We start from the raw sequence: 12,089 nt of genomic DNA on the forward strand, positions 1-12,089 counted from the left end.
ATAAGATCTTTTTAATTAAACTTTATCCCATCTATTTTTTAACAATGTCTGAATATTCAACATAAAGCTATTTCCAAGGCTGAATTTAGACTCTCAGGTCAATTTAGTGGAATGACGGGCACTGAAGCTGAAATCAGAAACCTTAACTTTTTCAGTCTGAAAGTGAAAGCTTGATAATTTCCCTAGATGGAAGTAAAATTCAATAAAGTCTGAAGATTGCCACCAAACTGAACTAGCCACCTCCAGTTAGCTCTACACTTAATTGCCTGTCTCAAGAAATTACTTGGATGGGCTCTTCTCATTCAGGGATACACCCCTCTAAATATGTCACAAAGTCAAGTGCTATTCTGGGAGTGCAATCACATTTTAACCCAAATCAAGCATTAAAGAGATATTTTACAGAGGAGAATAGAAGTATCACCCCATTTTACAGATAACTGCATGTAGGTGGATTAAATGACATTTTCATGGTAATTTCTGCAAGTTTGTGATAGATCTGTATCTACACTCATGTTTTGATGTATACTGCACCCCTGACAATCCCACTTCTTCAATGGAGTTGTCTCCTTTAAATGAAATTATGTGTCCAGCAAAGGAAAATCTGAGAAATTTCTCTTACCTGGCAAAAAATGATGCTGCAACCGAGGTGCCTGTGGATACTTCACTGGCAACGTAGGTGCTCTGGGAGGCAGGGAAGCTGTACAGGGAGGGTTTATCTGCGTTGTAGCGGTTCAGTGCTGCTTCAGTCAGGCCCTCTCGACTGGTCTCTGTCATAAGCTGAGATATCTGAAGACAGAAAGAAAACAGAAGTGTCATCAGCTAAAGCTCACTGGCTGACCCCTCCTTACCCAGCAATGCCCCCGGACTGCAGCTGGAGTAAGAGAGAGGCACTTCATTCACTCCCTCTTCACTGCTCTCTGAACTAGCTTACTGCTGCTTTCATACTAATCTACAGTACTTAAGCTCAGGTCTAACCTTGTCTGCATGAAAACTAATGGGGTAAATTTATCCCATGGCTAAATATGTCAACAATGTATACGGTTTTCCATCCATACAGAAAAGAATGAGTAAAACGTAATCCTTGCTTGGTCTTACCTCAAGATAAAAGAAAGATCAGATTTGTGCAAAATATGTATATTTTACTTCAGGGCAGTGATGGGGGAATTTAAGAACAACATTTTTTCATCTTTGTAAAACAACACCTCTCTAGTGTATTAAGCATTTTTGTTGACCTTTCTCAGGCAAAGGAGGGAGTTCCTTGGGATATTAGACAATTTATCACCTCTCTGTAAAATTGGGATCATTACTATTCACTTCCATTGCCTTTCTTAAAAGGTTTTAAACATCATGTGATTTCTTTCTTCTGATGGCCCATCTAACATGTTTTTCCTGTTATGAAGTCTCCTCTCAGCCTGTCTGAAAAGAATCAGAGTTCCACCAGGCTTGACCCAGTTCTCCTCAAATTAGCTGAAAGATCTCTGACTTCAGAGAAAGCTGGGTAAGCTCTACTGAAGCAACTCCTCAATACTTTGAATTTAGTTTCTTGACTTCTTCTGCATGAATTTACAATGCTGTAATGTTATCTCCATTCTTCATGCAATTCCTAACAAATTCCCTTTCCTCCTTACTTCATTTCCACAACAAATAGCTTCTGTTCACCAATTCATGTCACAAAATTGCAACATATGCCTAAAAAGAACCCTCTCAGGTTATTGCTAACAATCATCCACAGCATAGTTTCCTTCTCTCTGCAAAAAGTTTCCAAGAAGTAGCCTCTCACCTGTTCAATTTCATACTTCAACTTATCAGCACAAAAACTACTAAATATCTTTGTGAGGCACATCAAAAAAAGTATTTGAAATCATCATTTAGTTCTTTTTCCACTTAGGCTTGCTTTATTTCACCTGTTAAACATTTCAGTTATTAAAAGGAAAGTTGAAGAACTGATTTTTATTTGTGAGGGAAAGAAGACGTGATATGGCAACATCTTTTAGGCCAACTACCATGCAACTCCTGTTTCTCTCATAGAAAATTGCTATCCATTCTGCTATAGCTAAGAAGATAATCTGTTTATCCTTATTTTACATACTTTCAGATCAATCAACTGTGATACTTCAAGAACAGGAATGCTAAACCAGCCTCTCTATTTTTATGAGGAACCAGAAGAATTGCTCAAAGTGCCCCCATCATGTTAATCCCATGCTGAGCCATTTCAATTTACAGGATTCACTACACTGAATGAGCAGTGCTCTCAGAAGGCTATAGCTGAAAACCAGGACTTAAATCATTTCATACTACTGGTAGAATGCAGGAATTTAGGCTGTCTGCCAGGATACCTTCTTACATTTCCAACATGCAGGCAGACAGTTCTTCAGTATCCTGCTACCCTATATATGTCCAGCACACTTGAATTCAGTAAACAGTATTTCTATTTCCTTAAATATTACATAATACTATATAACTCAGCTGTTTATCTTTGCAGTGAATTAACACAAGACTCTTCTCTACCCCCTTCAATTATTCTGAAACCAAATTGCTCACCTTCCATGTTGGGAGTTGCTAAACAGACAGATTTCCCTTCAGAGAAGAGTGCACACATAAACCTTGCCTCATCTTAATTCATCCAATGCAAATATATGCAATCAGGATGGATCATCATTAATTAATTACCATTGCTGACAATGTCACTAGGAAGTGCTACTCCCATGGCAAATGGCCAGCAGTTAAGAAGTTGGTGAGTTGATTTATCTCAACTGCAATCATAACCTCCCCATCTTCTGCCAAATAAAGATTTGCAACTCCAAATACAAATTTCCACAGCCAGTGCAATACACTTCTGTTGGCATCAGCAGATACCCTGAAGTTGTGAGATGGTGAGGCTTGAGAGAGGTATTTCAGACATTTGCAAAACAGGAAAGTATTTGTGTGTCTTGATGTTCAGGACACAGAAAAGCCATGTAACATTGGTGACATGGTTTCTGCAATTGTAGAGACTTTCTGATGATCCTTGTCCATGTCCACAAGTCTAACATGAACTTCACAGAGCAATAAATACTTTAAATTGATTGTGCACATTGCCTGAAAGTATCACTCTCAAGCTTCCCAGGAACTGTCTAAATGCTTGGTCTCTGAGTTTTTTGGATAAGTAGTTCTTAAACACAAGCACTCCAAAACAATCATTTACCAAAGAGGCTGTGAATCTTTTATGTATCCACAGTATTGTTTATACTGCACAAATTTGAACATGTGGGTTAATCCACAGGCTGAGCACCTCACTAGACACCAAGATATGTGCCCACAATATTTGACTGATAAGTCCTCATTTGTTCCCAAAATCCAACACATATATGTAAAGTAGGGGGTAGAAAGGAGCCCAAAATATTCACGTACCCAAAGACTACTGACTTCAAGTCAGTTATTTTGCATTTCTTTCTTCTGCCTCACAGATTGAGTGCAGAAACCATTCAAACTATTAAGCCAAACTGAAGAGTGGGATTTGGAGGCAATCTTACCATTTCATTTACTCTGTGCTCCAGTCAGAGTACCACTTCTGCTTTCTGAGGTCACACATATACAAACTTGAGTAAATCATCCAGGATGTATCATGCATTTAATGAAAAATACTCATAGAACAGACATTTCCAAAGCTCTTGGAGAATTTATTTTTTCCCCATCCCAGTTAAAAAGACATAGCTGAAAATGACACTTTGAGCATTAACAAACTCAGGTGACTTTATTTTTTTAACCTTTTGCTTTTTCCACACTAACATAGGCCTGGCAAGCACAGTTCATGGAAATCTGCCTCTTTACTGTCACCATTTCTTTTAATAGATAACTGTTTCTGTACTTAAGGGGGAAAGACTTGATTTCTAAATTCTCTTTCTTTTCTGTGAGCACCCACATAGCATATACATGAGATTTAAGATCAGCTAATAGGATATATTTTGAGAAATTCCTTTATAGAATTGTTGGCAATACATCACTGCCTGGATAAGCAACAAAAAGACAAAGCATGAAACAATGCAACCTTTCATTCCTCAATAAAAACTTTTCAAGTGCACATGGAACAAGACAGATGTCCCTCCCAAGGCTCCATTTTTTTCTTCTGTCTCATAAATGCAAGGCAACCATTAACCTCCTCTTTCACTGCTTTCTGGCACTATACAGCAAGAGCTGGAGATAAATCATGATTTAAATTCTGTACTTCATAGGAAAAAGATGGCTCTGCAGTTAAACCACAGGTGTCAGCCGGGCTGGATTCTCTTCCCATTCCAATTACAGAGTCTCTGTGCATAAGATTTGCCATCATGCAGTATGAGGTTAATTATATTTACATAAGGGAATTTTATAGCCAAGCTCATTAATGTTTCTAAAACTCCTAACAGAGGATTCCCAACTGAAATTACCTTACAAATGAAAGCTAGCATTTATGAAAGATGTGAAATATTCGAGGCTCTGGAGGTAGTAAAGCATTCAAGAGCAGCCCCATAATCTAGCTAACATATGAATGATGTGGGTGCACAGAAATGGGGGAAATATATCCATATCTGAAACTAAATTCAAAATATAAATCTGTGTTCAAGTTCACTATAAAGCAATTCTCAGTGTCCAGAATTCCTGAAGAAACTGGAGGTAGAAAGGCTCTCTTTCATAAATGCACATACACTCATGAATGACTTCTTTGGCAATCCACTCTTTATTCAGGCAGAGAATTTTCTGCCCAATAAATACTGACTAAATTGCTTCCTGGGTTATTTTAGACAATAAATGTCTACATTAACCAAGAAAAAGGTTCTTCTTAAAGACTAGCCTTTTAAGGATGAGTTGAGAGAAGCACTAAAGGATACATCTCTCAAAGATCTGCTTTTAGAAATCACAAAAACATCATAAATTAATATAAACCCGTTTATAATACAAGCTTAACAAGTTAATACCAAGTTTTCCATTACGCACAATCAGGAATTCTGGCTGCTCTACGATATTAGTCTTTTACCTTCCAACCAACTCCTTCTGGGTCATCAGTTTCTCCTCAGTCCTAACAAAATTAAGTTATTCTTCCCCTTTGGTTTCTGGTGTATGGGAGTGATGAAATAAGCAGTGAGAGGCACAACTTACAGTACATCCTGCATGTGGTTTTTCTTCTGACACATGCATGGAAAAACAAATCCTTCCCAAGAACTAAGCAGCCTTGTTTTTCCTGGGTTTGATCTACTAATTCTTAAATGTTGAGGCAAGACTCAAATTTGCAAACTAATTTCAAAAACTGAAAGAATTTGTCTGCTTCCTTTAGTGCATAAGAGTTCACTGTCTGATGTGATAGTGCAGTAGATTGCAGAATGAGATAAAAACCTGAAGTTTTCTGTCAGCCACCAGCTTCCCAGCCACTAAAACTGTCAGTGGAATTACAGAAACTTGCCTATAGGAAGCAGCATCAGAAAACAAATGGAGCAAGAGCTGACACTTCTTGAGTCTTTTCTGAAGGGAGATTAATGAAGAAAATATTGGAATTCTACCTCACCTGGAAAAGGCATTCCTCACCAAGGAAATTTATCAGTAAGTTGTAGACCCTCTTCCCATAAATTACCAATTTTCTCTGAGCCCTTCTGGTAATAATGATTTCATCCTTTTTGCCTAAAAGGGAACTTCTGCATTAAGTTCTGTACAGTAACAAAAAGGTGGAGCATAAATTTATGTTTGGTAGCATTCAAAGGGCAAGATAATAGCTGTAATTCATTGTATTCAGTCTTAAAAAAAAGACTGAATGTGGGTAACTTGACATTTATTAGATTTAATTTTCAAAATTTTACCGTGTTGTGGGGAGACATTACCATGTGAAAATAGGAAAGATTAATAATAATGGGTCAATTTCAAATATCCTTGTTAAATATAGCTTCAAATGTTTTGAGGTAAATCTGGTAGAGTGTTTATTGAACAACAATTAAACTGAAGTTGGATTTTAAGGGCAGAGGGATAGAGTAAAAGAGAAATCTTGTGCTGCCCACACAGATATCAAATTATCAACACATCCTTCACAGGGCAAAAAGGAACAATTACACCATTCAATCAGACCAACTTGAAAGTGGTGGTGATTTCCAAAGTCATTCATCTTTTAATACACCACAGAGTACCAAGGACATGCTCTGCATCTTTCACAAATCACTCACTACAACAGAAGACACATTTAAAGAATTATTCAGGACAAAGTTCACCTTTGAAAAAAATATAATTTGGAATCAGTAAGCAAGTTCCTGTAGCTAAGGGCACTGACATAATCCTACAGCATTCTGCCATTTGATTATGACCTTTCTCAGTAAAATACTGAGCTGCTCTATAGCTAGAGACCACTGCAACTACTGATACAGACTGTTTGAACAAGAGCAAGACAGCAGATCCTGATAGCCTTTTCCTTGTCAAAACAATGTGTTCTATAAGAAGGAGGCTGACAAAAGACACACATATTGTCTGCTGCATTCAAACTCTTTCTTGGATGTAGATATACTGAAGCTGCTTTAGACAAGGCACTGTTAATTGTGAATACTGAAACTCCAGTGAGTATTTCTGGGCATGCTTTGCTCCTGCTTTACACCAACTTGCACACAAAATCTGATATATTGATCTAGCAGAAGCAGCTACTGTAAGAGCACAGATTGTGTGTAAACACAAAACAAGACAGCTTAGAAAGTGTGAGGTTTTTCAAAGGGGGAATCACTGGCATGGCAACAATGCTGATTATGCTTTATATTTAATCAGAGTCAAGATTTAGCAAAAACTACTTTTATTTAAACATAAATTAGTTACCATGACAGCAAGTAGAGTTTAATTACAACCTTCAGCTTCCTGCTGTCCAAAAGAAAGATGACCTTTGACTGTTGCAGCCACCTCCCATGTCCCTTTATGAAGCAGATAATAAAGATGAGGATTGTTATCATTATCACTATTATTATTATTATTAACAAAGACCCAGCACACTCTTCAGAACAGAAGAAATCCACATTTTGGCAGGCATAGGCACATCTTCCCATCAAAGCTGCTATGATATATTTAGTTCCATGTCACACTCAAGAGCTCATTAAATGAAACATTTTGCCACAAACCGCTAAATGTCTCAAATCAGCTACTTAGAGGCTGATCAGACATCCAGGTGGAGTTCTTTTCTATAAGATATTTTCCTCAAATTCTTACACGTAAGAATTCTGCCTTACAAAACAGGGATTATTTTCCAGTTGGATCCCTCTAATATGCCTGGTGGGATTTATCCAAGAGTACTGTTCAAGTGGATGGCAGACATCATGCTGAGACATCTCACAATGATTGCTGAACAGTCTTGGAAATCCAGAGAGGTCCTGATTGATTGAAAGCTTGCAAACACTGTCCTAATTTCCAAGAGGGGTAAGAGGAATGACCCTGCTGACTACAAGCCTATCAGTCCACTTCAGTGCCTGGTAAAATCATGAGGAAGATTATGCTGGGAGTTACTACAAAACACCTGAAGAACAACAGAGTCATTGGTCACAGCCAGCATGGCTCTGTGAGGGGGATGTCCTGCATGTCAAACCTTCCTTCTATGACACAGTAACACACCTAGTTGATCAAGAGAAGACAATTAATGTAATCTTTTTGGATTTCAGTAAAGCTTTGGATACTGTCTCTCACAGGATCCTTCTGTACAAAATGTCCAGCTGGATAAACACATCATGAAATGGGCAAGCAACTGGCTCATGGGTTGGGTGCAAAGGGTTATAGGCAATGGAGTGACATCAGATTGGAGACCTGTCACTAGAGGGGTTTCCCAATAACTTGATTATAATAACTTTGAGCCCTGGACACAATATCAAGCTGAACACAAGTCAGGGAGCCTGGAGGGGCAACCCTGTCCTGGGCATCAGGCACAGCATCACCAGCCAAGCAAGGAAGGGGATTGTCCCTCCTACTCTGTGCTGGTGCCACCTAACTTCAAGTCCTGTGTGCCATTTTTGGGTGCCACAATATAAGAAAGATATAAAGCTGTTAGAGAGTACAAAGGGCTCAAAGAGGGTAAAGGATCTTCAGAGAGGCAGACTCCACAATTTCCCTGGGATGCCCATTCCAGTGCTCTGCCCCCCTCAACATGAAGTAGTTCTTCATTATGGTGAGGTAGAACTTGTGTTTACTTAATGGCCATTGCTCCTCATCCTCTCACTGAACACCACTGAAAAGAATCTGGTACCACTCTCTTGGCACCCATGTTTGAGATATTTATATGCACTAGTGAGATCCCCTCTCAGACAGGATTTCTTCTCCAGGCTGAGCAGGCCCAGCTCCCACAGTCTCTCCTCACAGGAGACTCTCCAGACCCCACACTGTCTCTGTGGCCTCCATTGGACCCTCTGCAGTAGCTCCTTCTCTTTCTTGTGCTGAGGAGCCCAGAACTGGACACAGCATTCCAGAGGTGCCTCACCAGGGCTGAGTGGAGGGGCAGGGTCACCTCTCTTGTCCTGCTGGCCACGCTGCTCCTGATGCCCCAGGACACCACTGGCCCTCCTGGCCACCAGGGCACTGCTGGCTCATGGACAACTCGTCACCCCCCAGCACCCCCAGGTCCTTCTCTGCAGAGCTGCTCTCCAGCAGGTCAGCCCCAGGCACTGGGGCTATTCCTCCCCAGGAGCAGCACCCTGCACTTGCCCTTTTTTACCCCTTTGTGTTTCTCTGCCCAATTCTCCAGCCTGTCAAGGTCCCACTGAGTGGCAGCAGAGCCTCCAGGTGCATCGGCCACTCCCAGTTTGGTGTCATCAGCAAACTGGCTGAGGTGCCTCCTCTGCCACTGACAAACAAGTTGGGTAAGAATGGAGCCAGTTCTGATCCCTGGGGAATGCCAGTGACTCCAGGCCTCCAGCTGGATTCTGCTCTGCTGATCACAACACTCTGAGCTCTGCCATGCAGCCAGTTCTTGGTCCACCTCATTGTCCATTCCTCTAACACATATTTCCTGGCTTACCTACACAAATGTTATGGAGATAGTGTCAAAAGCCTTGCTGAAGTCAAAGCAGACAACATCCACTTCTCTCCTTCAGTACCCATCAGTATCTATCTACCCATCCTGTATCTACATCACAGCACTGCATATCAAAAGAAATCAGTATAGAGACAGAAACAAGCCACCTTCTTACTCCCTCACTTTGTTTTGAGATATTTATGAATCAGAAGAGTAAACAGAGGAAAACAATATTATCTGAAAAATTCAGGACAGCAAATATCTACCTCAAGTGAACTCAGCCCCTGCACACAAGTAGATTCTAGTCTGCAGTACTCGTTTATTCAGAGTGACACAGCATGCCAATTTTATTTATTAGCTACTTCTTAATGATCAAACTATTTTCTGAAAGGTAAGGCCTTCTTACTAAACCACAACAGCCATCAGAACTCCTTTTTCAATACCCTCTAAGTTTTCTCATGTCCATTCAAAATTTTGCTAGCCTTTTCTATTCCTCTCCAAGGAAGCTACAGGCTGGATAACCATCCTGGGATGTAAATATTCAGGCCCTCAGTGAAGCAGACTTGCCACAGGCAGATTCCTGCAGGGCTGTGAGCCATCCCTTTCGAGTAAAGCACCACCAGCCAGGCCCACATTGGCCTCTCATTCACAGAGTTCCACCAGCCAAGTCTCTGCTGACAGAACAGCAATGCAAGGTTTCCCAACTGGCATATTCCCATACAGACTCTGCAAATGAAAAATAGGAACATCAACTAGCAAAGAGAGGTTCTGTTCTCAATTTTGTGTCTCGAAGCATTTCAGCAATGCAAAAAAGGCTCTGTGCAACAACACAAAACTGCTTCCTTTCTCATCAAGAAGACAGCAATAACATAGCAATCTATGGGAAAGCTGAGGCTGCCTACAGTTTTCAGAAGTTTTTTGTTTTTAATCTACTTTTATGAAACTCTTAGTTACCTGCACTTCTTGCTGCATTATAAAGTTGTACAGCTGGAAATTAATTTGATCTTTTTCCACTATGACTTATTCTCTATCAGATTGGTAACATTTTACAAGAGAAAATGTCTTTCTTTTGTGTGACTTAGTTGAAGTTGATTTCATAGATCCAGATTCAGCACTCTCACTGTAATCCCTTGTTGCATCAGCTACCTTTTGAGTCCTCAGCAGTCAGACTAATTGTGCTAAAATAACAAGTGCAGCAATCAAAAGAGAGGTATGTCTGACTCCTGTCTGTACACGTGGGGCAGCTGTTTAATGAAGTGACTGCATTTTTGAAGGTGAGGCACAGCTCTCTTTCACTGTGTGCAGGACTAATACATTTGTTATGAAAACAAGCTTTCATTTCTCTGATCAGTTACCAACTGCCAGCAATGTCAAGACATCATAAGGAGTTCAAATCTTACTGTAGCTGTTTCCTTATCACAAACAACAATCTGAGACACTGACCTTTCACTTGTCAGTTGACAAGAACTGCTCTAGAAGCTACCAGAGTGTGACAGCATGTGGGCTTAACTTAAATGGCATTATTGACCCAGAAAGGAACCTCTTTCTGTAGCTAGCAAGAGAATAAGGACTACAATTAGTTTTTCCACATATAGGTGGAATCATTAGCCTTTATTTAAGCAAAGACATATAGTTAAACTCTACGATGAAAATACAAGGAAAGAGAACTACATAATTTCCAGTATGGAAAAAACAACATCTGACAGGCTTAGAGATTCCCATAATGATTACTGAATAAGAATGCAGCATAATGCAAATTCAGTTCACACACAATCACCTCAAGGTCAGACCTTTTTGGGGGCTAAGATCAATACACATCTGACAGGTCTCTTACCAACCTTCTCATGGAAAGGTGCATGGGTTTGACCCCCAGGGATCTAAAAAGTTTCCATTTGGAAACCAGTACTATTCCAGTGGCTTCCACATTGGAAAGAAATCATGAGTATCAGCTTTTTTATAAACTGCTGACACAGATTTAATTATATTGCTGCTGGCAGATACCACAACGATCCAAATTGCCCTTTTCTGTCCCTGCTATAAATAGTCTCTTGAAGATGCTCCTTCCTTCATGTACCAATGTGAAGATGGGGCAACAGCTGATATCGAGTTATCAGTGCTCATGGGAGCAGACATGAAAGTGTCTCATTGCCAGAGGAGTCTTTAGCTTTTTTTTTTCTGAATAAAAAAACCCTGATTGTTCTGCAGAAGTTACACATCATCAGGAATGACCTCTATAAATTTAACAAGGTTGGTCTTTCTAATCTCTGTCACAATACATGAACACATCTTTCTTTCATGTTAATAATAAAAACATCCTGCTAACATTTTAAAAGTATGTTATTACAGCAACAATTATAACTTTTAGCAGGAACACATGAAGAGAATTCAAAAGGTTCCAGAAGAGCCTTCAAATGAGACCAGCAACTGGACAATAAAGAGCTGCTTCCTGCTCTGAAGGTGAATGCCTTAAGCCATACATTTGGTTGCCCTATAACCTTAGTTTGCATAGCTACAGCTGTTATTAGCAGTCATAAAAATCACCCAACTGTAAGCATTTGACTCAGGGGCCACTTCCTGGGGTGAATTCCATAGGCTGAGAAGGTGCTCAGTTATGCCATGCTGTCTTCTGTTTGCTCTAGATTTATTGCCCTCTCAGCTAATGAAAGGTAAAAAATAAATAAATAAAAAGAGAAGCACATCCTCAACTGGACATCAGATTAAGTTTAGTTGGTGCATAATGTAAATTGTTGGTAAGTGGGCCTCTCTCTGTTCTGGCTCCCTTTCAGTGGCACAAATGGATCAGCTTGTGACCATCAGAGACACTTGGTATGGCACTCTACTTGGAATGGGATAAATCTTTCATACACAGCACCAAACAGTTCAACTTTTTACATATGTTCCTAGACTACTTTTATTTTCCAAGCTAATCATGTTTTTGTCTCCTCTCATTTGCTGCAACTTCTATCATGTTTTCCATTCAAATTGTTTGTTTCAGCTTAGATTTGCAAGTCTTGAAGGGATCCAAGCCAAGCACAGTTTTCCAGGCTCCAATTGAACACTGCATTATCCAAAGCTGACCTAGCATTTAATTCAAGTGCACACAATGATCTTTTCCCAG

General features: G+C 39.9%; 1 protein-coding gene across 1 annotated transcript in view; it reads right to left on the bottom strand.

The window, feature by feature from the left end:
- The window catches only part of KIF26B (kinesin family member 26B), a 264,374-nt gene that overhangs the window by 154,207 nt on the left and 98,078 nt on the right, over nt 1-12,089 (bottom strand). The window contains exon 4 of the mRNA XM_079298877.1: nt 620-786. Coding sequence (XP_079155003.1) covers nt 620-786 — 167 coding nt within the window. The remainder of the gene's footprint in view (nt 1-619; nt 787-12,089) is intronic.

This window comes from Erithacus rubecula (genome assembly GCF_903797595.1).
Source record: "Erithacus rubecula genome assembly, chromosome: 2".
In the NCBI taxonomy this organism is placed as follows: domain Eukaryota; kingdom Metazoa; phylum Chordata; class Aves; order Passeriformes; family Muscicapidae; genus Erithacus; species Erithacus rubecula.